Here is a 27,784-nt window from a genome sequence, read left to right as displayed (position 1 = left end):
CTCCTTTACCCTTTACATTTGTCTCTACCTTCCTAACCTGCCTCTGTACTCCTGACCTAATCTGTCTTTGCAGATTTGGTTTAGGTGCACCTATTTTACTCATTTTGGTATGTATTTTGGGTTTGGTACCTATTTCACTTCACAAAATTGGTCTTTACAGATTTAGTAGCATGTTGGTTGCAACTGTGCTGTCACTGTTCTAAAATTGGTCTTGCATATGTGATGACCAAGATCATAAAACTAGACCAGATGCTTGATAAAGGCTTAGCAATTCAGCTCTTTCAAGTCAAATACCAGAATAGATGGATAACGTGGTGAATACAAGTCTCTGTATTCCAGGAAAAAAAAAAAAAAAACCCAAAACAAAACACAACGAAGGAACTACACTTAAGAGCTTTGACGGGGTAAGTGCCCAGTTCTAAGAGTTCTTAGAGGGTTGTGCCCCACCTAATGTTTCCACTAGACCTAAAGATCGAGGACTGAGGCTAAGGTGTCAGTTACAAAGAGGATTCTTTGATTCCCAGTCTTGCCAATCTGTCTTTATTACACTTTTAGATCTTTTAACTTCTGAGAGGTTTATAAAGCTTCTCTACACATTTCAAAGGAATCCCTAATATATAACCCATTTGTTGCTTTGTGTGAATTAAGTACCGAAAAAAATTAGCCAAACCAGGGTTGGCTTTTGGACTGTGTATTATGGAAACCATTTAAAATGATTTTATAATATGAATTTTTTCAAACTGAAGAAAAATTCAAATTAAGATAAAATGAATTGTGAAGAAATAAAAATCAAATACACTTTTAAAATGAATTGCAAAGTTTGGTGTCATGACTTGGGAATGCAAAGCTGTATCAGAGTTTTTCTCAAGATACATATAAAAGTTCGTTACAAACCCATCAAAAGCTAAGTCTTAAGACATTTGCAAGCAAGGTTTTGTTATATAAAGTTTCAAAAATAATCCCTATGATTAAAGGTCTTCTTTATTAAAGTGAGGATTCATCTATGCAAAGTGACTTAGAGAACTGAGAGGCTTTTCAAGATGGCTGTTAGAGGAATTAATATACATACACATAAGGAATTCCTTACTTTGTGGTGCTCACCCAATCATCATTTACTGATTGATAGAAAATTCAACAATTATCCTTTATGAGAGGACTGGGAATTCGTATAACCAGGGAGGCTATGGCCCAGAGCAGTCTGCCAGTCCCATGTATTTCTTTAAAGACTTATCTTCATCTTAAAAATTTGTGCAAATCTACTTTATATTAGATCCATGGTTGGTTTTAATGGTTTACATCCTAAAAGATGCCATCCTATGCCTGAGAAGCATCACCCCCAACTGACATCATATTAGAAAACATTGAAGAGATAAAATACTGAATCACACAATTTCTTCCAGGAGGGAATATATGTATGCGAAGGACACAGCATTGGACTCAGCATTGGTGAATTAAAGTTTTTATTATTTTTACATCATCTAATTCTGGTCTTTTACTTTAATCAAATCTGAAAATTTTTATTTTTCAATTGCATTAAATTTATAAAAAATATTCTCCCACATTACATTATAGCATTCCTCATGTTTTATTTCCAGTGATCCAGTGTTTATATAACAAATAAAATCATTTTAATGTCTCTTTTAATGACCTCCTTCAAATACACATTGTCTAAAACCTGTCTAGGTCACAAAATAGGTTGATCCTGCACCTATGCAGACACTGCTCAACTAGTCCAAATTCAGTATAAATTGATGTTTTCTAGAGTATAAAATTAACGTTATGGAAACATTTTTTTTCTTCTTTTCCCACTGAGCCGATCTGGGTCAGGTTCTTCATTAAAATTCTTCTTCTGCCTGTTTGCTACGGGACTGTTTGAGCTGCTGCAGCCGCTCGATGGTTTCCAAAATTGTGCGCTCTCCATGTACCTTATTATCTCTTGTACGGATATTAACGGTGCCACTGGCTTTCTCTTTTTCACCAATAACTAAAACAAAAGACACAAAGCTTTGTTAGGTGGAAGGATTTTATTGAACATTCGAACAGAAATGATCCTAGGACCTAAAAGCCACCATTGTAGCTTTTGATTCACTGAAATGTTCAAATGAGCTATCAAGCCATGAAAAGACACATAGAAATCTTACTTAAATGCACATTACTAGTCAAAAGAAGCTAATCGAGAAAGGTTACATACTGTAGGATTCCAACTATAGACACTGCGAAAAAGGCAAAACTCGAGACAGTTAAAAAAATTCAGTTGCCTGTGGTTAAGAGCAAGTGTTTTCCACAGTGCAGCATAGAGGATTTGGGGGCAGTGAAATAATTCTGTCCAAAACCATATGGTGGACACATGTCATTATATATTTGTCCAAACGCATAATGTACAAAACCCAACAGTGAACACTGATGTAATCTGTGGACTTTGTAAGGATATGTATACCCATTGGCTGCAGGATGCTGGTAGTGGAAGAGGCTGTGTCGATTTTGGGCAAGAGGTATACAAGATAACTGTCCTTTCTCCTCAGTTTTGCTATAAACTTAAAGTACTCTAAAAAAAAATCTATTTAAGAAAAAAAATGCTCAGGTGACTATGTATAGTTGGGTGACCTATTTAAAAATCTTTTCATTTAAAAGAATATATCCCTTTACAATGCTTCAAACCACAGTACTTACTTAATCCAGCCGTCTTAATAAAAACTTACAATATAAAGGAATAGGAGATAAAAGGAAAGAAGTTTTATTTTGTTTGTTTTTTTTTTTTTTAAGGAAAGAAGATTTTTAAACAAGCCTTTAGATTACTCTTTTTCACACCAAAATTTCCCTTTGATATAACAAATGAACAAACTTATTATTTAAGAATCTGGATTAGAGGAACTAAACTGATAACCACAATTTTCTTAAGGTTAAGTCTTAATATTTCAGTGTTTTCATAAGGTTTGGCAGGTTTTCTTTGTTAAGTTTCCTTTCTTACCTAGGATGAAGTTATATTGTGCTAACTGGGCATTTCTGATCTTCTTATTTAACGTGCAGCCCGGATCCAGATCAATGTCCACCATGAATTTAGCATCATGGAATTGTTGCCGTACCTATTTAAACAGATGCAGAATTCTTCAGATCTAAGATAAGAACTATATTTTGATCTTAAATTATTTAACATGTGATTTGGGTAGTCATGCAAATATTTTAAAAAGAATGCTATTAGATATACTGAAACATATATTAACTTGGGACTTGGGATTACATTTTCAAAAATTAAAATGATATGTATTTTGCTCTTGAAGTAAATGTTTCAAAAAATCCTTAAAAATCAGAATTCAGGTATTCAGCTACATTTAATCACCTCTTTACAAAAGAAAATAAATCCTTTTGCAAACATATCTTAAGTTCCCTAAATAGTTGCCAAGGAAACTGCTTATCAGTCTCCATATTAATACATAATGATGGCTGTCCAGCTGAATACAGAATGTAATGTTTCTGATCTCTCAAATAGTCAGCAAATTGGTAACAAGAATTTAGCCATTGCTGTCATTTGTGTGTGCAACATTTTTAAATAAAATGTTGATAGCACCAACAATAGGCCAAAAGCATCTTAATAGCTTTTTATGTTTCTAGAGAATGAAATATAAACTGCCACATAAAATTATCTTTTAGGGGCACCTGGGTGGCTCAGCAGTTAAGAGTCTGACTTCCGCTCAGGTCGTGATCCTGGAGTCCTGGGATCGAGTTCCACATCAGGCTCACTGCATGGAGCCTGCTTCTCCCTCTGCCTGTGTCTCTGCCTCTCTATCTCTCTGTGTCTCTCATGAATAAATAAAATAAAATCTTTAAAAAATAAAATAAACTTTTAACACTAATTATTTAATAACTTTTCAATATTTTATTTAATAACTTTATGTGATCTAAAAGAACTCTGTAAGAAAAACAAAATAGAACTCTACAATAGTAATTTAAGTAAAAGAAAATAATCAAGTTTAAGAAATACTAAAAGAGAATTTTTTTCTTTCTGAACAGATACTTTTTGATTAAATGAAAGCTTTTTTAAAATTTTTTTTTAATAGAGAGCATGCAAGCAGAGGTGGGGGACTTTAGGGGGAGAGGGAGACAGAGAATCTTAAACAGATGCAGGGCTCGATCTCATAAACCTGAGATCACAACATGAATCAAAATCAAGAGTCAGATGCTTAACCTACTGAGTCACCCTGGCAGCCTACAAAGAAATCCTCTTAAATCAAAGAGCCAGATAAAATTGAGACTTCTTGAAATAAACTTCCAGGAATCTAAAGTTTGGCAATCTACATTAGAGATTATTCCATGTCTTTTTTTTCTCCCCTCAAAGATACCAGTTCCACTTTACCATCTTATGTTTTTGTATATTAAATAGTAAACAATGTTTTCAATATTTTTCCTTTTCAAAAAACACTAAATTTTATTAATTGTAAGTTAAATTAAACTAGATTAAAATTTTCATCTACCTGACAACCAATTACCACTAATAGAACAAAAAGGTTTGAATAAACCATTTTTATTTCACTAATAGGTTGTTTCATCGAAGTGATCATTAACCAATTCTACTGGGATTTTTAACTATGCAAATTTCAGAAGGGTTCTTACACAGTTTATTAAGAGTACCAAGATAAGACTGCACTTTCACCTATAACCTATTATAAAGAATAAAGCACTAGTGTTTTAGTTTCTTAACATGGGCCCTTACATGCACGTGAGTCACACTACTCTGGAACTGAATAAGTGGAATAATAATCACAGGCTATTTAGCACCTCTGGTTTCCGGTCATTCAGTATCAGTAAGTGCTCCCCGACCGGTGTCCACGCAATATAACCAAAATCCCCATCCCTGTGTAATTCCAAATGCCACCCTGCCACTGATGGAATGAGGGCAAGTCAGTACTGTCTCCAGTTGAGAAATGAGTTATTTAATTACAGACTTTTCTCCTACCATGTGAGCTTTCATAATGCAAAAAAGATAAAGAATTAACTATAGAACATAACTGATTTTCATCATCAATAACCAAAACTACTGTGTGCAATAGCAGAAATATAGTATGTCTGAATGGTTTGCTTTCCAGTTGATCTAATGTCCATGAATTTTTTAGAAGACAGTTAAGACCTTAGTGCAATTTATTCTGATGATCTAGAACCATCATGGTTTTAGTGTTACAATATTGTTCCCTGGTATTTAGATTTGTGTTTTTACTAGCCAGTTTATTACTTTTAGCTTGCAATTATGAAACAATGCTTAATTGTAACACAACTTTTAATGATCTGAAATTCCTTAGTAGGGAATTGTCTCTACAACAGAACAGATTGTTGGTCTAGTCTAGAAGGTGTGAAGTATGAATAGCTATTTACGTATCTGTTAGTAGCTTTTTGATGGGTAGGGCAAAATATGCATATGGCATTCTGTAAACCTAAAAAAAATTTGTAAATAATTGAAGAAATTTACATTACAAATATGAAGCAAAATTACTCTTCCAAAGAGCTGCTTAAATTGCATTATGCTTCTGAAATTACATATCATCCTGGGGCATTCACACAATTTCCTCATACTAAACACTAAAATATACAAGAGTATATAAAACACCATCCAAATTATGTCTTCTGATCATGTAACAGAAGAGTCTGAAAGAGGTAATGTAATCTATTCAGAAATAGTAACATTTCTCTATACCACCAGCAGCTTGATCTACCAAGGATACATGTAGCTTAGGAGATTTGAAAAGCTGAGTGATTCTAAATTGAAAGAAAAGTTGTATTTAAGGATTACCTTTTGGGCATATTCATCACACGTTGGTCCCACTGGAACTACCATTACCTGGCGAGGAGACAGCCAGAAGGGCCTTTCAAAGAAATATCATTATCAGTATATTTTCCTGAAATATGTAAGGGCCACTTTAAAAAACTCCCCTCACCCCCCAATATCCAGGAAAGACTAAAGGGAGCAGATTCTGGAGCAGAAAGGGAACCTTAACTCAGGAAAACTAAGGTTTGATTCGCTAGGCAGATGGCAAAGCACACTGAGGGCAGGGACGATGCCCTGCATGTCAACATATCAGGAAACAGAACCCCATGCACCAGCTGCCAGAGGGGTTAACAAAGAACTACATTTAGTGATTCACTGTTCAACATTATCTTACTAATTATTCTTCATGGCGGACATGGACCAGACCATGCCTTCAGGTATTCAAGATCCATTCTGCAGGACTCAACAAACTGTAACTGATGATAACTAGTGACAGTATTGGATAAAAATGAGTGTTCTCACATCTTTTTTTTTCTTTCTCCAAAGGCAGACTGCCACCTGCAGCGCCTTATTTGATTATGTCTGGAGTCTTGCAAGCCTGACTGCCCTGTGTTCTCCTGTTTTCACTTACTAAAAACTGATCATTTGTAATTCCATCTTTGGAGTATTTCATGTGTCAAATCCTCTCTTTGATGCAGATATTAGACTAGTGTTTCTCTTCCTTGCTCCTCTATTTTGAATTGTTGTATTACATTGTACCTGAACTGGCTTTAAACCACCTATCACAGGTTTGACATAGCAATCTGCTGAGGATCGCCCTCTTCTCTAGATACCATGTATAAAATGTTTTCCCTATTTGATCTGAAATAGAACTGAAGAGAGATTCTCCAGTTCATTTCTCTGACAAGTATAACAAACGCCCCTTAATGTCCAAACTAACCAAATTACAAATAAAACTGAAATTACTACAATACGAAGATAAAACAGATTTACATTTTACAAAACTTTTGCATCAATACAATTGATACGGCAGACTCTACAAAACGGGTGTTTTATCACCTTGTGTAGCTTTCAGTTGCCTTTACAAATTGTGGGCCCAGACAAAACAGCTTAAAAATAAAATGGAACTTATGTGCTCATACCCTGCCAACAAAAGCATAATCTTGTAGTAACAAGACAAAAAATGTTGATCAGTTTGGATTCTGTACTTCCAATTAAAAATGTAACTGGCTTCCAAAGGATGTCAAAATACCCGCTTATTATAATCAGCAATACTCAACAAGGTAAGCCCAAAGCCTACTTTTGTTCACTCAGACAAAAACATCAAAACCATATTAATCCCACAACAACAAATGTGCTTCTTAGTGTTAACTCCTAATTAGAAAGTATTATATAACATTCAACAATGGGAGTTCTGAAATAAAAATAATTACTAATAATTATTCTTAAAGCAAAAATTTCGGTTTCACTTAGGATTCCTTAGTGAACACTTGTCATTAACTAGAAGTGACCCATCATATCATCTCCTTTTCTACCACAAAACTAAACTGAACAGCAGACATTTCTTCAATTTACATTGTCCAGACAAAAACAATGACAAAAATTACCATTTGCCGCCATAGTTTTCAGTGAGGATAGCAATCATTCTTTCCACTGACCCCAAGATGGCTCTATGAACAATCACTGGCCTTTTCTTATCATCACCATCATGGCTACATAGAAAAAAAATGTTTTAATGTGGATATGTGTATGTATGTATATATATATATATATATATATATACACACACACACACACACACACACACACACACACACACACACACACACATATATCCCTTTATATTCCTCTAAAAACAAAATACCCAGAGCAGACAGCAGAAACTCACCTTACAAAAGTAAGATTAAATCTGATGGGCAACTGAAAATCCAACTGGATTGTTGCACACTGGTGGAACCGACCAATTGCATCTTTAATCTGTATGTCAATCTAAGAAGTAAAGACTGAGTTAAGATGCTGTCTAGATTAAAGCTAACTCAGTGTTATAACAGGACAGGCTTGCTTGCTTGCTTTCTAATTTAAAGTAGGTCTTCTTCACCCCAACATAAAAATCATGTTATTCAAATACACTTTATACTGACCTTTGGGCCATAAAAAGCTCCATCTCCAGGATTTAACTCCCACTTCTCACCAAATTCATTCAGACTGTTTTCAAGTTGCTAAGGATAAAGCAAAATGATTTTTATTTTCGTCATCTGCAACTTCTGTTCCAGCCTAACCTAAGACTAAAAACACTGTGATTAGTTTCATGAGTCCCTAGTCTCTGCATTAGAATTCTGTCCACCTAAACACAGTCACACACAAATCCCTTTTTCTGAGACATAACGGACATACAGCACTGTGTAAGTTTAAAAAGTACAGCACGATGGTTTGATTTACATTTACTTAGACTCATCGAACATCCATCATTTCAGACAGACACAATAAAAAGAAAAGAGAGGGCAGCCCGGGTGGCTCAATGGTTTAGCCCAGGGCATGATCCTGGAGACCCAGGATCGAGTCCTTGGCCCAGGGCATGATCCTGGAGACCCAGGATCGAGTCCCACGTCAGGCTCCCTGCATGGAGCCTGCTTCTTCCTCGGCCTGTGTCTTTGCCTCTCTCTCTCTCTCTCATATAAATAAATATTTAAAAAAAAATAAAAATAAAAAATAAAAAAAAGAAAAAGAAAAGAGAGAAGAGAAAAAAAAACATGTTCTTCCTGTGATGAGAACCCCCAGGATTTGCTCTCTGATCAACCTTCCTGTGTATACACAGCAGTGTTCGCTACAGTCATCTCGATGTCTAGTATCTGTTCTCATGACTGAAGTTTTTATCTTTGGACCATCTTTCTCCAATTCTACCCTTTTATAAGTTACAGCTAGAAGACCGAAAAGTTATTTAGCATAACTTAACAAAATCATACATAAACTAACTTGCTCAAACCCAGGAGCCATTTCCATTTTCTCTTGCTTTTAGCCATTTAAAGAGGCTTGTGGGGTAGCCCTGGTGGCGCAGCGGTTTGGCACCACCTGCAGCCCGGGGTGTGATCCTGGAGACCCCGAATCGAGTCCCACATCGGGCTTCCTGCATGGAGCCTGCTTCTCCCTCTGCCTGTGTCTCTGCCTCTTTCTCGCTCTCTCTGAATGAATAAATAAATAAATCTTTAAAAAAATAAAATAAATAAATAAAGAGGCTTGTGTTTCTTGGAACAAGTTCATTTCAGTCCAATAGTATTCAAGCATGCTGAAAAATACCACTTACTTTCTCAGCTTGATTCCATACTTCAATATCTCCAAGGTATTTTTCTGGTCGAGTAGATAGGTTCAGTTTAAAAGAAAATCCAAATATGCTATATACTGTACGTAGAAAATCCAAACAACCTTTTATTTCATCTTCAATCTTTAAATTAAAAAAAAAGAAAAAAAGACAACAGTAACTTTCCTGGACTTTCTTCACAATTCTTTCAAAATATTTTATCCCAGAGTCTCATAATACCTGCTCTATGGCACAGAATATGTGAGCATCATCCTGTTGGAATCTTCGTACCCGCGTGAGTCCCGTGAGTGCTCCTGACAACTCATTCCTATGAAGTACCCCAAAATCGGCTATCCGCAGAGGCAACTCTCGCCAGGATCTTGGCCGATGATCAAACATAAGGCTGAAGAAGAAAATGAAAACCCACTGATATTTAATTTCACAAGAATAAAACTGCTTTTCTACTTTATGAAAGGCTATACATATAAACAACATTTCTCAAATTCTGGACTTCATGTAAGCACTTGCAGAAATAAATAAATTATAATACAACAATACACAACCAAGAGAGAATAAAAACTGATTCCCATGGGTCTGGAGTCAAATCCTTGTGCTCAATACTTCCATTAATTTGAAGGCTGCTTTCAGTGCTCATATTAAAAAAAAAAAAAAATCTTAGTTCCATACTAATCATTTAATATACTGGAAACCAAAGACTGTGCTTTCTTGTCACTCCTAAAACTGCTTCAGTTCTGTCAGTCTGAAGATGCTTCAGCAACTTTAGAGAATCTGGGAAAACTAAGAACAAACCTAGTTGGTTCCCTGACTTACAACCCAGCTCTCTCAGGGAAACTCCTCTCACCCCTCACCGTCGAGGCCCTGCTGCTAGGAGCTGTACAGACCGAGCTAGAGGTGGCCACAGCTCCCTAGTCTTCTCCTGAAGCCTCTCTTCATCTAACTTTCAAGGACAGAAAGTGGAACAGCTGCAAAGTGAGGAAAATCTCCCAAGGAAGTCAATTCATTAGCAGTAAGTTTTAAAAGAAGGTTTAAGGAAAAAAAAAAAAAAAACATCTAGAGAACTGCTATGTCCGCATTCAGTCTCCCTGCTTTATATTCCGCCCATTTGCTATTACCCCACTACCATTCTTGAATGTCTACATATCTGAGGATCTAAGTGGGCATGAAAGATGTTATGGTAGTACAATAACATTACATTTAAATATTCTTCTGATTCCATAGTTTGTTTTAAATAGAAATTCTTTCAAAGGAGGGAGAGCAACGCAGGACAAATTGCAGCATAGAAAATGCAATTTTGTTTTTGATAGAAACTCAAAGCCGCTGAATACCAGTGTCCTGGGCAGTTCATGGGTTTCAGAGCAAACAACTCCTTCTCCACCTCAAAGGAGAACATGTTCTCGCTATAGTGTTGCCAGTGGCCCGAGGTCATCCAGAGTCGGCTATTGTAGATGTTTGGGGTGACCACCTCCTGGAATCCTCGTTTCCTATACTCACTCTGTGAGAAAACAAACATAACAACGGATAGGAAATAGAAGTTCATACTTCTGGTGGGAATAAAATTTAAAGAGCAATTTTATACTATGTAGTGAAGTTTTCAAGGTGGACATATGCTATAATCTAGAAATTCCACTTGGAGGTATACACCAAAGAAGAAACTCCTGCACCTACACATAAGGAGGCCTATCAAAACAATGCTACTCTAGTACAATTAGTAATATAAGAAAATTAGAAAGTACATCAGTGTCTATCAATAAAGGAATCAGCATAGTATGGTAGTTACAGAATAGAATTAAGTAACAAGTGAAAATAAACAGGATTTTAAAAATATTATGATTTTTGCATTAGGCAGACTGATACAAAATGAGACTTCATGTATGTAAATCTAAACTATACAAACACAAATTTAGGGCACATATGTATGAGGTAGATATAAAATAACATGAATCTATGCTAACTTCAAAAAAGAGTTTCTGCTAGGAAAAAGAGGGAAATGGATCAAAAGGGGTTCTAAAAGGGAACTTTTTTCTTTACATGTATTACTTCAATAAAAAATAATGTGAAGCAGGGATGCTGGGTGGCTAAGTGGCTGGGGGTCTGCCTTAAGCTCAGGGTGTGATCTCGGGTCTGGGATTGAGTCCCGCGCATCAGGCTTCCTGTGAGGAGCCTGCTTCTCCCTCTGCCTGTGTCTCTGCCCCTCTCTCTGTATCCCTCATGAATAAATAAATAAAATCTTTAAAAAAAAAATCTGAAGCAAATATAGCCCAACATACATGTATGGTAAATCAGGTGGTGAGTATGCAGGTGGTGGCGGTATTATTCTTTACAAACCTGAGCCTAAAAGACATCATATAAAGAATTAAAAAGCAATGTAAAGACTAACTTGTTTTTTTGAGGAAAATACAAAGAGTGTACAGAGCTCCCATGTAAAGGGTTGCAGATCCCACTTCAAGGTCACTAGCTTCTCTATTATATACCCATGTATAAGGACAAAATCATGTATTAAGAGGAAGGATTTTTTTTTTTAAAGTAGGATCCATGCCCAGCATGGAGCCCAATGTAGGGTTCAAACATGACCCTGTTATCAAGACCTGAGCTAAGATCGAGAGTCCAGATGCTTAACTGACTGCGCCACCCAAGTGCCCCAGGTGGAAGGAATTTTTTAAACATTTTATGAAAATTCTCATTTGCATTTTTATTCTTTTAAATGTTTCCTCTCAAATACAAGATTAACTTTCCTTTTGGCGGAACTTATTTAATATAATCAACTTCTATCTTAAATTTACAAAAGAAAATGAATATGGTTTACCCTGATGAATTCAATAAGTGTATTATAAATGTATGCTCCTTTCGGCAGGAAAAAGCAACTTCCAGGGCTGAGTTCATGAAAGAAATATAGTTCTTGGTCCTAAGTAAAAGAAAAGCAAAAGAATGTTTATATATGCATGTAGTATCAACATAAACTTCAGTGTTCCTGAGTTCAGAATACTACTGTAATAGCTCATATTTTAATGTGTGTCATTCCTGAATCAAAGAAAATACTGTCAACATTTCTGGTGTACAATTCAATAGCATAGAACTGCAGTGGATTTACAACTTTGCACAAGTATGTTCTCCGACTGTTACATTCCTGAATCCAGTCAAGTTTACCGAAGAATGACCTGGAGCAGCGGTCTTAGTTCTTTTCGACTATCCACAGTGGGAGCTGTCATAGTAGTTTTAATTCCTCAAAGATCTGAGATATGAATATTATTTTTTTCTTTTTTTAAAGTAGGAGCAGCAGAGACCAGGAAAATAGCAATGATAATGGAAGAGAAGATGTAGATGAAGTTGCCTGACATTGGGTCTTGGCAAAAAGCATGCCCTTCTTACCTTCTTGCCTACCACTACCCCACAAAAGCCCAGAATCCTCACGGAGGGGCCCCACCAACTGTTGATGCTTCCTTACCACTGGAATTTATCTCAAGCCATCAAGAGACAAGAGTAGTTGATGGCACAGAGTAAACTCAATTTTAGAAAGGTATACTTTTATAAAACCTAATTTCCAGGGGATCCCTGGGTGGCGCAGCGGTTTGGCGCCTGCCTTTGGCCCAGGGCGCAATCCTGGAGACCCGGGATCGAGTCCCACATCAGGCTCCCGGTGCATGGAGCCTGCTTCTCCCTCTGCCTATGTCTCTGCCTGGTCTCTGCCTCTCTCTCTCTCTGTATGACTATCATAAATAAATAATTAAAAAAAAAAAAAAGAAAGAAAGAAAACCTAATTTCCAGCTTAGAAAACAGAGGGGTGGGGATCCCTGGGTGGCTCAGCGGTTTAGCGCCTGCCTTTGGCCTGGGGCGCGATCCTGGGGTACAGGGATCGAGTCCCGCGTCAGGCTCCCGGCATGGAGCCTGCTTCTCCCTCTGCCTGTCTCTCTCTCTCTCTCTCTCTCTCTCTGTCTATCATGAATAAATAAATAAAATCTTAAAAAAAAAAAGAAAAGAAAACACTGAAGGGTAGCAAGATAAAGAAACTGACACCATAGTATCCATTGGTGACTTGCTATGTCATCTGGGGCAATAAATAGATTAATTTTAGGGGAAATCAGTTTCTACATCTTTAAAATAAGTCAGTGAGACCAGGAAATTTCCAAAATAACTCCCAGCTCTATAAAACACTACTATGCTTCTTTTATAGAAAACTAGGTAATCAGTATTTGTTCTTAATATAAGTAGTTAAAAGGAGTACTAGTGTGGTACCAAGCACATCCTTGAAAGATAATGTGGACAGTAAACAGTAAGACAGCAGTAAGCTAATCAGTAAGTGATTTATGGTTATATAGCATACAGCACAATAACTACTGGAAAATTACCTCATCTTTTTAAAAGGAAATCCTAGTACTTAATACAACTAAGATGCAAATGAACATAAAATTCAGTCTAGAAACATTATTATTCTTTAAACATACTCTCCCAATTTTCCTATGATCTCGGTTTTTAGCTTCCTCTTGGAACTTCTCCCATTCTTTCAACATTTTAGGATCTGGGAATGAAATGCCATAAATTCTCTGAAGAGTCTCCATATCTGCTTTGCCTTCCCAGTATGTGGAAGAATTCTGAAAACAAAGATTAACCATGAAACAATATTCAAATTTGTTAATACCTCACTTATTTTGAATTAGATGTTATTTCTTATAGTGGCCTATGAGTCAAATTCATAGTAGTCCTTATGATAAGAAAAATGGTGTAAAAGTGCACACTTACTATACATCTCACAGTTGCTCTGAGGCTGGGCTAGAGTACAAAGCTGGCCATTTAATTCCCTCAAAAATACCTCCCTATCAATTCCCTACCAAACCACAACTCCACAAACATGAGATGCAAGGGTATCTCCCACAAGATTAAGTAAAAGTGGAAAATAAACCAACAAAAAATATCTTGAAATTACTCAATTTATTCTTTTACTTTAAAGTGCATTTGAATGTTCAGTCATAAAAATCCAGCAAAACCCGGCAGGACTAGTTTGGTTAAAAAGCATAAATAAAGTAATTATTACTTTAGACAAACAAAGGGCAAAAGCACATACTAATCGTGAGTTTCAAAGCTCTTAGAACCATGACTGTGTAATTTTTGTGAATCCCCTGAAGTTCCATCACCATGAGCCACTTCATGGGCTCTGGTGATGAATGTTAAGTCAAGTCACTGCTTCTGATTTTCAGCTAAAAAAGACTAGGGCCATGAAACAGTCAATCCATCTTTACACTTGCAACAGAAAAACAGGCAGAAAGAGAAACTAAGAGGAAGTTTAAACATATACCTATACTAGATATATACATTCATATAGTTTTTAAAGTTACATTGCTTACTTTGTGTATTTTCAAAGTCTTAATTTTGCCAGTGTGTCTGACATGAGGACCCCGACAGAGATCTATCAAGGGGCCACACCTAGAGATAAAATGAAAGCAATTTTAACAAAGACTTAAAATGACACATACAGCAGCTAGTTACATTTAATGAGATTTGACACGCTCACCTATAGACTGTGGTAGTTGGAGTATTCACTTTTTCATTCAGTATCCGGCATTTGAACTTATTGTACTAAAAATATGAAAAATTATTTTTAAAAAACCTTCCTTTAACTTCTATCTTTAAATATTAAAGCTAAACTGACTCAAAATATATCTTATCAAAGCATTGTAGGAAAATAAATGTCAATACTTCATGTTTCAAAAACAGTTATTTTCCTAAAGAAAAGAACAGGCTTCAAATTAATTCACTAAAACCCCTGACAATTTCAAGTAACATTACAGAGTGATACCGAAGTGGAGGCCATTAACTTAACTTACCTTAAACATTTCTAGTAAGGTTTCTTTCTTTACTTCCAGTCTTTCAAAAGCCTGTTTTTCCTTAATGATTTTTTTACATAAGGCTTCCAAAGAAGAAAAATCATTACTGGACACACCCCTGAAGGAAAAGGAAGTAAAATTAATCTCCTTCCACTCTATTCTACTCCCATAGTAGCTTGGAGGACTATTTCTTTAAAAAAAAAAAAAAAAATGAAAAGTTTTAATATAAAGAAATAGGCCCTTGAATAATATGTTCAAATTTTATTTTTTTATTTTTTATTTTTAAAGATTTTATTTATTCATGAGAGATACAGAGAGAGGCAGAAACACAGGCAGAGGGAGAAACAGGTTCCATGCAGAAAGCCCAATGAAGGACTTGATCCCGGGACTTCAGGTTCATGCCCTGCCTGCGCTGAAGGGCGTGATCAGACGCTCAATCGCTGAGCCACCAAGGGTCCCATATATTCAAATTTTAAACTAGATATTATTATTTTTATATTTTATATTTTCAGTGACTTCTATTTTGGTCATCATAGACACTGTTCTCACTGGTGAACCATCCCTCCACCTCTATGATTGGCTTCATTTTACTTCCTGACATTATCTTAGGGCTCTACCTCCATCAATCTACAACAGAGCTCTCATAAGTTACCAGCATTTCATAAGTTACTACAACACTTCAACTTTTAATAGTGGAAATACTTGGTGACTATTAAGCAATAAATTTGATATTCTTTCCTTATTGAGAACTCTTTAAAAATAATAGACTCTTAATAATTCAGAATTTTTCTTTATTCAGTTACATAACTTACCCTTCTTCAAGGTACATGTCATAATAGAATCCATTTTCTATTGGTGGACCATAACACAAACATCCACCATAGACTCTTTCCATAGCTTCACCCATTATGTGAGCACTTGAATGCCAATATACCTGAAATAAATGGGATGGTCTAAACGTATATGCTATAAATTAATATGGCTATCTTGAAAAAGATATATAAAATTTACTATAAATAAGCTCAAGACATGAAAAATCTAAATTTATAAATATGTAAACTTCGGTGTGATTCTATGCAGAGCCAAAATAATTTAAGTTTTAACCACTAAGTTGTTTATGTACTTTAGAGATCATCTGGTTTGTTTCCAAACTAATTAAATTCAAATAAGCATCATTAATTAAAGGGGATAGATTCTGTACCCTGAAAACAACTGCCACTCACAACGTAACTTAGTGACTGTAATGAGCTAGAATCTTTTGAGACAATGTGCCTATATATCCCACATCCCATGTGCTCTGCTGTGGCCACTACCGAGCCATGGAACATTACTTAAGAATTACATTCTCTTTTTCCTTATCAGCCTCAAGCAACTAAGTTGCTGTAACTTGTCCCACAATTCATTTATAAAACATAAGAACAAACATATGGACACTGAAATCTAATGGCAGTACAGCTGACCCTTGAACAATGCAGGGATTACTGATGCTGACCTTCTGTGCAGTCAAAAATCTTAGTGTAACTTAATGATTCTCTAAAGACCCAACTACTAATAGCCTACTGTTGACCAGAAGCCTTATTGATAACATAGTCAATTGACATACCTTTTGTATACTATATACTGTATTCTTACAATAAAGTAGGCTAGAAAAAAAAATTAAGAAAATCATATGGGGGAAAAATGAAAAAAAAAAAAAAGAAAATCATATGAGAAATATATCTACTTTATAAAAAATAGTTATAGATATTTATTCATTGAAAAAATCCATATATTTGTAGACTTGCACAGTTCAAACCCATATCATTCAGGGGTCATCTATACTTGGTTTTTAAGGTGGCCAGATGAGTCAGAATATATCCAAAGTTATATTTTTAAAATCTGTAAGGTATTAAACGGATTTTTTAAGTTTTCTTTTTTTTTTTTTAATCACTTGCTTACCTTTTTTTAAATTTTTATTTATTTATGATAGTCACACAGAATGAGAGAGAGAGGCAGAGACATAGGCAGAGGGAGAAGCAGGCTCCATGCACCGGGAGCCTGACGTGGGATTCGATCCCAGGTCTCCAGGATCGCGCCCTGGGCCAAAGGCAGGTGCTAAACCGCTGCGCCACCCAGGGATCCCGATTTTTTAAGTTTTCATTAAAACTTAAGGAATGTAGAATACATTTGAAAACCAGTGATACACATAGTAAACTACGATAATAAAACAAAAGATTTTATTTCTCTTTATACAGTATACTTTCATGGAGAAATTAGAAGAAAACCTTGACATCAAATGCAGGATGACTTTCATAGTGTTTTCAGCAGATTTGCATTTTAAGATGAGGGAAATAGGGAAATTAATTGTCTAATAAGGAGAGTAGTTTAAAGAAATGTTCCATTTTATTTGTAAAATCTACAGATCTTGCTTAAGTACTGACTGACAGGGTAGAGAATCAATGTTTACTTGCTTTACCAATTTTTAATAAAAGTTTAATAAAAATCCCAGAAATTTTTTCTCTCTGAAATATCCAGTAATGAAAATAAATTTATTCAAGTTCACTTCTTAAATACACAAGGCAAGCTCTCTTATGCTGCTCCCTAAAATGAAAAATGAAATGACAATGAGACACCAATAAACTCTATACCCACTAACAGTAGGAGCAGGAACAAACTGAAAACGTGAACCTTTATCTTGAAATTCAGGGACTACTGAATAAAAACTTACTGCTTGAGCTTCCTCATCTTCAAATTTGAGAAGCTCCAAGGTACAATCTTCCTCCAGAGGACGGTCTAGGTCCCAAACAACTTGATTCACTTTAGCAATAACTGTGTTGTCAGCTAGGCCTTGACTTAAAAAATATACACACAAGCATATATTTAAACAAAAGAATGTAAAAGAGAATCTTCTGTACTACAACACTTAATCTGAGAACAAGAATAGGAAAATAAACACTATATTTATTCTATCTCAATACTACATATATTACATATATATATATATTATAGATTTCTGAAATAAAAAAGGAAAAACCAACAAACCCCAGTATGCACCAAGTAGAGGATCCCAAAAATCCAGAATACTATTATTTCACATTTAATGCCTTATTTAAGCAGACACAATTGTAATAAACAATTTTCAGCGGTTATATTAATCTTTTCATTTCTCAAAAAAACATTTTCCACAAAGCCAAGCTATGTAGACTCCAAAAAAGAAAAAGAAGGGGCACTGAGGGGCACCTTTGCCCTTCCTCCTACTTGAAATCTGTAATGGATCTTTTCTCTGAGGTAATAAATTCTGTAAATGACCAAAATGGTATGATTTATAACAAGCATATAGGTAAAACAAAGGATTATTCAATAAAGCTTGTTTATAATATGGATTTTAAAAGTCATCTACACACACAGCACAGAGTATACAGTATGAACTATCACCAAATGATTAAGACCACACTAGCAGACCACACCAAGTGTAAGAGCCACAGGAATTCTGAGGATTGCAAAGCAAGCAAAGTCAGATTAGTCTGGACAGGCTTTGAGGATAAAGTAAGGAGGGGCTGAAGGATCAGAAGACCTGGAAAGGGAGAAAAGGAGAGGAGATGGCACTGCAGACGGGGGAGATGGGAGTTAAGAAAAGTTCAGGAAGCTGTGTAGCTAGAGAACTGAGTAAGATTAATTAGATTACAGGTCTAAATGTGTAGCTAGAGAAGTGACAGTCTATAAGAGCCTACCCACTCAACCAAAGTGGACAACACTCTACACTATGAAGGGAAAGTTTACAGTCTTTATACTAAATAAATCTACCACCAGAAGGTTTCAGCTAACTAAACATGCAGTGTTGGGTGGTTCCCTTCTTACTCAGTGTAAGTACAACCAAGAATATACAACCTCCCCTACTTGAGGTTCAGGACAGAACCATCAGAAGACAAACCATAAATTCTTATCTCATTTTTAAATTCACTGAACTTCCCACAGATTACATCCATTGTTTTCTTTCCTTCTGAAACAGTCATATAAAGCCAATACAATGAAAAAAAAATACACATTTTGTAGGATATACATGGATTTGGCAGGGAGAAATATATTTTATCATATTGGTGTAAAGTTTTCAAAAAATTAAAGAATTGACCAAAAGGTGACTAATGTTCTCTATATTCTTTGGGAAGAAAACAGCTTTTACCTCAGGGTCCAAAATGGTGCCTTAAGACACTAAAAGCAGAGTTCCTTTGAAAATGTAGATATTACTGTATTGTCTACAGAATGTGCAGATATACAGACCACATTAGATCACTTGAATTTTCTAAAGAAGGGATAAAGTAATCCAAACTTTCAGATTTAAGACAAAACTTCAAAGAAAAACCTTTTGAAGCAAATGGAGCACGCCTTCTTTTTTCTTCCCTTTTATAGTCACAACTCATCATCCAAACCTTTCAACAGTTTGTTACTCATGCTATAATTCTTCACCCAACAGCAAGAACTTATTCTGGGACTTTTGTAAAAATGTCGTAAGCAACCCCACTTGGAGATCAAGGCCTTATGTAAAATTTTGCAGTTTACAAAAAAATATTTTCTAATTGGTTATTTAATAAATTACAATGTAATCTGGAAGACAATACTGAAGAATGTAGAAAAGAAGTTCTGAACTAAGAGGAGCCTGAATTTCAATACCAACACAGCTACAATCTCAGCGTGTAACAATGGAAGGATATCTTAATCAAAATACCCTTCCAAGTTACCTCTAAAAATGAAAGGCTGAACTTCTATTTGGAGGTCTATCCAGTTATTTATAACCTCACATGGAAAAATGCTTGATATTACAATTTTCTTCTTACTTCCTTTGAAGTAAGGTGGGAGTACTTTAGGTAGAAAATATGCTCAAATTAACTGAAACATATTTCCCTTGTAAAAATACTAACCAGTGTCATGGCACAATAAAGATTCAAGGCTCAAAAAAAAAAAAAAAAAAAAAAGATTCACGGCTCATAAGCCAACTGCTTCTACACTCACCAGCTGCAGAGTGGGCTTACTGCTAATCAGCCAGGTTGGTTCCCCAACCTTTTTATGTACTTGTTCTTTAGGTCTTATGTTCAACAACATGAAACTGATGATAATCAACCACTTTTGACAATCACATGGAGATTGCAGGTGGTTCAATTCAACACAGAATGAAATAATGAAAAATGAATAGAAATAATTACATATATATATGGTGAAGGATATAATGAATATATCTATTTTTACATATTTTAAGTTGAAATATTTAAGACAGAAGTTGGCAACTTTTTTCTGTAAAGGGCTTAATATTTCAGACTGGGTCACAAATGATCCCTGTCACACCTTAGTTTTCTTATTTTTTTCAAATCATTTAAGAGCCATGCTTAATCTTGGGCTATACAAAACTAGGCTATGACCCACAGTTTGCCAACATCTGGTATTAGATATGTGCATCAATTTATGCTTTCCCATCTTTATCATTTCCTATAAACAACTACTGATTCCAATCATATCAGATGACTCTACCTCAAAATATGCATCTAATTCTCAGTTATTTCTTCCCAACCCAATACAAGTTTTAAGATCAGACATGGTCATTCTTTGGATTTATAAAAATAGTACATTATTTTCATGTGTCATATATTAGCTTTTTAACTTTCCCATGTGATATTTCTACCTTCATTTTTAACATCAAAATAGCCAAGTAAAAATAGGTAAAACACACGGTCTACTTGGTTTTGCGGTATTTATGATCAAAGTAGAAGAACTAATAATATAAGATCCTTTGTAAGATTAAGACCACAGTGGACTAAGAAATTAATTTTGAATCTTGAGTATAAGCTCCACATCATTTTGATTCTCTTAAATCCCAAATAATATAAACATTAAAAACACAAACAGTAACATAAAAATACCATGAAGATAAAACTTGACAATACCAAAAAAGTTTAGTTACAAACAGAAGGTCAAGACAGGTATAGCTTATACCTTATTCCACAAGCAATCTGATATGGTGTAGTTTTCCAGGATTCTGCATTGACCTGTTTACCATCAGGCAGAGTGACTTTAATTGGTTTACTGTCTTTTTCTGCCCTTTCTGCCAGAATAGAATCATGTTCTGCTTTTAGTTTATTATACATCTCAAGACGTGTGTTAATATATTCGGGCCAAGGATTCAACTGCAAGACAACAAATAAGGAAATAAATGATCAGTAAATACTTGTTTTCTTTTAGAAAAAGTAAAGAAATAATAAAAACAGACAATACAAAAATTATGATTACTAATTCAACATGGTAAATGGATTGCCCAAATCATTAAGCACTGGCTTAATCCTGTCTTAAATTAAGGTTAGAAAAGGAATTAAATGTGGTCTTCTTACAATTTTTACTGTAATACTTTTTTTAAAAATAGAAAAATAAAAAAAAATAGAAAGATATAAGTAACAATAGACATGTGGGCTATTAATATCTTAAATGGACAACTATTATTACCATTTGCTATTTGCATTAAGGTGATTTTTTTCCTTTTACAATGTTCTCTGAAGGTCTTTTCTAACTAAATGACACATAGCTATGAACAATACTGGAAATAAAATGGCTTTTCCATTTTGTTTCAATTTTTTTTTTAAAGATTGTAAAAGAGAGAGAGAGAGAGAGAGAGAGAGAGAGAGAGAGAGAGAGAGAGGCAGAGACACGCAGAGGAAGAAGCAGGCTCCATGCAGGAAGTCCAATATGGGACTTGATCCTGGGACTCTATCTAGGACCACACCTTGGGCAAAACGCAGACGCTCAACCACTGAGCCACCCAGGCGTCCCACCATTTTGTTTCAGTCTTGTTCAAGGGATGATCAATTAATGCAGCTAGTTAGACTACACATCCACTTAAAATTGTTAACCAAGTATCAATTTATTTGACTTAAGGGCTTCCATTCAAGGCAAGTGCTTGTCAAATTCAGAGAATAATACCCGCACGTTGCCCTTAGAAAGGAGGTAAGAGAAGTAGATAAGTGATGGGAGCAGAGAGGGGAAGGAAAGGTCTTGGACATCTCGTTGCAAATTTTCCAGACAGATCATTTAAGACATATAAAACCATGTTTTGTACTTAAAATACTCTATGCAGAAGGGTACTTTAATTGCACCTTTTCTTTCCTCTTTGCAGGCTAATTTTGAAGCTGTGATGAAATAACATATACCACTGTATCCAAAAGCATGAAAAACATGAGGAAACATGCATTTTTCTATTTACCTGCAAATTTTAAAATTCACAATCAACAATTTCCCCCGTAATTACAGTGGACTATAATGGACAAAACCTAAGAGGAATGGTTAGGTAGGGCTCTAAGCAACACTTAGTAGTTCTTGATCATCTACAAACTGACCCTTCCTTCAGTAAATGACAGCACTACACATTTAGCAACATAGCATTAACAGGAGCAGCTCTGTAAAGCCAGTTTACTGTGCTACAGTACACTTCTACAAAGTCTGCTCCCTTGTGCTTCTCTGTCCTGGTAGTCTTCTAAGGAGTCTCTAACAAAATGCAATGACTAAAGCAAAAACTGAAGCCTGGTTCACAGCAGTTCAACTTCAAAAATAAAGTGGGAAGACAAGTTTAACTGCCTCCTAAAGCAGACTACCCAGAAACCAGGTTGATTCTGGGCTGACTTTTGAAATGCCAGCTCCTCTTAGTGTGAGCTGGGGGGAACTGTAAGCATTTCTTTACAACTGAGAGGCCTCAGATCTCGCTCAAAACCAAATGCTAGTAGCAAGTCCTCATGGAAACACTGAAACAGGTCAAAGAATTGGGCCTTCTTTAGTTTTTGGTGCATTCAATGTAAACTTAAACATCAAGTCTCTACCTTCTAATATCTCCCTGAATCAAATGATCGGACAGCTGGCGTCCAATCTTGCAACTGAGTAATTACCAATCCCTTCCTTCCAACACTTTTTCTCTGATTTTCATATCTAACTCCAGATTATTTTGCAATCATACTTCAATGTTGTTTTCCTTTTCCAATAATAAATAGCTGCAGATCTTTTCCCCCCTAAGACTTTCCTAATTCTTCTCCCTGAATGTTCCATCTTATGCCATGTAAACCATTACAACCTTACGCAGAGTAAGTCTGAGACAGTTCCCGCCACCTGTCAATCTTTGGTAACAGGGCTCTAAAACATTCACCTCTGCTCGACCTCCATCTCCAGATCCTTCCTTGTTCTTCTTCTTGCCTCCTTCCTTTCGCTTTTCCTCCCCAGCACCAACCTACATAAGCAAAGGAGAAATAAGATTTTATATTTTACTCTAATTCGACACTCATTCATGCTGCACCCAAGAAAGTTCTGAGGATATTATTTTAGCATGTATTTCAAAAAAAGGGGGGTAAATCTGATTTTGAAAGGCTAATAATTTTCATCACTGCAATAAAGACAAATCTTAAAAAATAAGACAGGAGTTTCTTGATAATGTTCCAGTCCTTGAATTTCATTTGTTAGACCTTAGGAAAGAAGCAAACATAAGACCCAACCTCTACAGTGTGCAGATTTAATTTCTCCAGGGAAACTGAGGCATACACATGTGAGAAGCTCCCAGAGGAAGAAAGAACACAGCTGCAGCACTATGATTAGATGTCAAATAAGTTAGGACAACTGACTTTAAAAGATGACAATTTCAACAGGCTGGATTTTGAGAATGGAGAACTGTTAAAAAATATTGAAAATGAGAAAAAAATGAGAAAGAATGATAAAACCAGGCTGACTAAAACAGACTGAAATCATGTCAGTTAAGACTAACCAGGGCTCAGACAACCAAGCATCTAAGGCTATGGGGTTACCATAAGGAATGTAGACTTTACTTATTATTAGTACATGAAGCCATAGAAAGTTTTAAAGTACTAAGTCCTGTGCAAAAAGGCAACCACTATAGTTGGCCTATACTGGTGGTTGTCAACCGGAAGAAATTTTGCCCCCTAGCGGGTACCTGGCAATATCAGCTAACACTGTCACAACTGGGGAGTGCAGCAACTGGCATATAGTGGGTAGAGATGGGGGAGGTTATTAAACATTCCACAGTGCACAGGTCAGCCTCCCCAAACAAAGAATTATCCAGTCCACAAGGTCAAGAAACCCTGAAATGCATTATGGGACACTGTGAAGATATCTTTGCAGAAATTAATTCCTTACTTCCCTGCTCTGATAGATTCATCCTAAAGCAAACTGCACTACAAGTTTTACAACTTACAAAGCTTCCCCACAATCAATCACATCTGGTTCTCGACAGCCCTGTGAGATTGACATTATTATCATTTCCATCTTACACACACTATTAAACTGGAAAAACCTAGATAATTTTTCTAGGTTCACACATTAAGTCACGGGAATGATACCCATCCAGGTGCTGACAGTGGTCCGCTCCAAGGAGGGAAGTTATCATCAGCAGTGAAGGAGTTTTGGGGGGAGAACTGGGAACAAGGGCGGACTTTATTATAGTCTCCTATATGTTTGTGGTCTTTGATTTCTTTCAGTTTTATTGAGATCTTTTCCTACACCGTACAATTCACCCGTATCAAGTATATAATTCAATGGTTTTTAATGTATTCATTAAACCATCACCAAGGTCAATCTTAGAACACTTTCATCACCTCAACAGGAAACACTGTACCCATTAGCAGTGGCTCCATTTTCCCTATTCCCTAGGACCTGGAAATCAGTAATCTACTTTGTTTCTACGTATTTGCCTATTCTGGGCACTTCATTTAAAGAGAGGCATGCAGTATGTGGTCTTTTGTGACTGGTTTCTTTCACTTAGCATGATTTCAAGATCATTCATGTTACATACATCAGTACTTCACTATTTCTTATTGCCAAATAATATTCCATTATTTATTTACCCATATAACCGTTGGGCATTTTGAAATGTAATACTTATATTAATTTTTAAAATAAACTAAATTAAAAATATATGACTTCTAATTTCAAGCTGAACTAAAACTTCTCCCACTCCGGGATTCTGGATTTCATAAACTTTTCAGGTTCATTTATAGCCAATAGATAAATAATGAACATAACTAAAGCCTATACTAAACAATAAAGTTATAGGGTTACAAGATCCTCTATATGCCAATGCTCTACTATAAAAATAATGTAACTAGTCAATTATCCCTGGTAAGAGGAGGGATAAAATTGCAGGTGTATGCAGGTTTATTTATTTTTTTGTGCACATTTAACTGGAAAAAGAATGATACTTGTTTTTCTGATTATATATTTTTGGTTTTGGTCATATATGAGTATTTGCCAAACCAACAGGGATAGAGGAAAAGGGAGAAAATTAACAGAAAGATTCTGTGTTCTAAATACTTTTTTTTTTTTTTTACAAATGAGAATACAGGCCCAAAGAAGGTAATATATTTTGCTTATTTGTATATAGCTAGTAAGGAGTAGAGCCACGACATTAAGACAGGTTTCTCTAAAACCCTGAGGTCCATTCCGTCTTTACTACAACAATTAGGAAAACGTTGGGCGACTGTTCTCTATTTCCAATTAAAACAGAACAAAAATGTGAGTTTATGCATTATGCATTTACTTAAAAGCGCCCTAAAATTTCAATCCAAAAGGTAGAACACAGTTGGGATTGTGAAGGGAAGCTACAGAATTACCTTCCTTGCGATATTTAGGAGTTGAAGGGAAAGTACCGAAAGTACCTACATACAGTGTAGTTTAATTAAATTCAATCCCAGAGACTGGCACAGCTGTGAGAGGTATGTCCTGGAAGTCATGTAGTTTGATGAAGTTATCTGTCCCGGACTCATTTCCATGCAGGTGACAGGACGCAGGACAGCACTGGAGCTATGAGTATTGGTTACAGAAAATTGGGTTTGAGCAAGCTACTTGCTCTTTGCCTATTTCTTCATCTGTATAATGAGGACAATAACAGAACCTAGTTCAATTGTAAGGCCTGAAAAAGTTGAATTAATGCATTTAGTGCATAATATGAGATATTGTATAATTACTGTTACAGAAAGGAGAAATTATGTATTTATTTGATAGCTTTACACCACCTCCAGTTAAGAATGGCATAACATATTTGTGGACATGGAAAATTGTTGAATACAGACTATTAAGCAAAAAAAAAAAAAGTAAACAAGTTACAAAACAATAAAGATATCATTTTTAAGTGAAAAAAATATAAACGGGGAAAACTATGCCCTTAAATTTTATTTATACAGTTTACAATGTGCGCATTTGCATTTTCCCCCACTCTATTCCTGACTTAGAGAACATCTTCATTTTACTGATGAGAAAAATTGTAGCTTCTATTGTGACTTATCCTTTCAGAGAGTTAGGGCTGAGGCTCTTTAGCCTAAGACATCGCCACTTCTCACTTGGACTGCTGCAACAGCCTCCTCTGCTTGTGGCCTCACCTCTTTCCAACACACCTTCCATCCCATGCCAGAATGATCCTTATTTATTTTTTTAAAAGATTTTTATTTATTTATTCATGAGAGACAGAGAGAGGCAGAGGGAGAAGCAGGCTCCATGCAGGAACCTGATGTGGGACTCGATCCCTGGACCTGAGATCACGTCCTGACCCGAAGGCAGATGCTCGACCGCTGAGCCACCCAGGTGTCCCCAGAATCTTTAAAACTACAATCCACATCGAACATTTCCCTGCTTAAAAACTTTCACCTGTAGAATACAATTTCAAATATCTCAAGTCCTTCTGAGAGCTGTAGCTCCCCCTTCGGGCTCATCTCTTGCAAGCAACCTCACAGGCACTTCTGGGTGTGCCTTTTCACCGCCCTTGCTACCTTTACCTGGGGAGCACTGCCCTGCCTGGTTTACCTGGTGAACTTAGACTCCTATAATTTCCAAATGAACTCAAACTAGCCCTTCCCAAGCAGAGTTAGGCGCTCCCTCTTTTCAGTAATCGGAACCGATCACGCTGCACAATGACTGTTTTCCTGCCTCACACACCAGGGCTGTGAAGCCCTCTATGTCAGCCACTAGGTCCTTTTCACCTTCCCAGCTTCATCTTCCAGCAGAATGAATACATGATGTTTGTTGATCATAATTTTTTTTAAAAAAAGTCATCCTGGTGGGTGTGACAGTGACCTGGGGGTTGTTCCTAAAGGATGGAGGACACCAAAGGGAAAGCTCAAAGATGAAACGATCAGCACGTGTGAATGTGATAAGGCACATCTACAGCACCAGGAAGGGAAGTGTGTAATCTCTCTAAGGTTTGTCGCCTGGGGTCACCCGGCCGCCACCGCTTATTATAAACCACCCAAACGTGGGTTAAGTTGGGTCAGATCTCAAGGACTCGGTTTTCCCTTCCTTAAACTGAAGCCCTTTATCCATCCCTACAGGGCTTCAGGATTAAATGAGGTTTTGCAATGTTCTTCTCGCCTAAGGTGGAATCAAAAACATTACGCTGGGAATCCCGAGTCCTAGATTCCAATTCTGTCGCGGCTTCTAATTAGGCGTCCGGCTGCAAGCTAGTCTGTCACTCAGGGTCTCAGTTTCTTCGTCTGCAAAAAGGGGATGGACCTAGAGACGGACCTGCAAGGTCCTGCCCCACTTTATAAAAGGACGATCGTTCCCCCCAAAGGGGCTCTGACTCGCCCAGGAGCTCCACCGTCCCCCTGGGGTCCCCCTGGGGTCCCTCGGCCCCCCACGCCCGGGCCGCTTCCTCCTTCCCGCCTAGCCGGGCACCACGGACACGGAGCAGAGCCCCAGCTGGCCTCCGGGCTCCTCTCAGTTCGCTCACCGGCTTCTCCTCGACACCCATCTCCCCTGCAGGGCTTCTGTCCTTCTCCTGGGACATCAACACACCACGAACGGAAGACGGAACCCCGAAGCGACGCCCCGGACGAGCGGAGGGCCGAGGCCGGTCAGAGCCAGGCGGAGGCTCCGGGAACACTGCGCTTGCGCCAC

The 27,784-nt window shown here is 36.6% G+C and overlaps 1 protein-coding gene across 1 annotated transcript; it reads right to left on the bottom strand.

The window, feature by feature from the left end:
* Window positions 1-1,443: 1,443 nt before the first annotated feature.
* TARS1 (threonyl-tRNA synthetase 1) lies at window positions 1,444-27,784 on the bottom strand. Its single transcript, XM_055325386.1, has 19 exons — window positions 27,618-27,784; window positions 23,037-23,117; window positions 20,849-21,039; window positions 17,595-17,718; window positions 15,700-15,821; window positions 14,888-15,005; window positions 14,575-14,639; window positions 14,408-14,486; window positions 13,511-13,657; window positions 11,875-11,973; window positions 10,397-10,563; window positions 9,291-9,453; window positions 9,057-9,194; window positions 7,897-7,974; window positions 7,644-7,744; window positions 7,363-7,467; window positions 5,780-5,852; window positions 2,969-3,083; window positions 1,444-1,984 (listed from the first exon to the last, which is right to left on the bottom strand). The coding sequence occupies exons 1-19, from the start codon at window positions 27,672-27,674 to the stop codon at window positions 1,836-1,838; spliced, it is 2,172 nt and encodes a 723-aa protein (XP_055181361.1). The 5' UTR covers window positions 27,675-27,784; the 3' UTR covers window positions 1,444-1,835.

This window comes from Nyctereutes procyonoides, unplaced genomic scaffold (genome assembly GCF_905146905.1).
Source record: "Nyctereutes procyonoides isolate TBG_1078 unplaced genomic scaffold, NYPRO_anot_genome, whole genome shotgun sequence".
Classification (NCBI taxonomy): Eukaryota; Metazoa; Chordata; class Mammalia; order Carnivora; family Canidae; genus Nyctereutes; species Nyctereutes procyonoides.
Note: the sequence above shows the minus strand (reverse complement) of the source record. Positions and strands in the feature narration are given on the sequence as shown.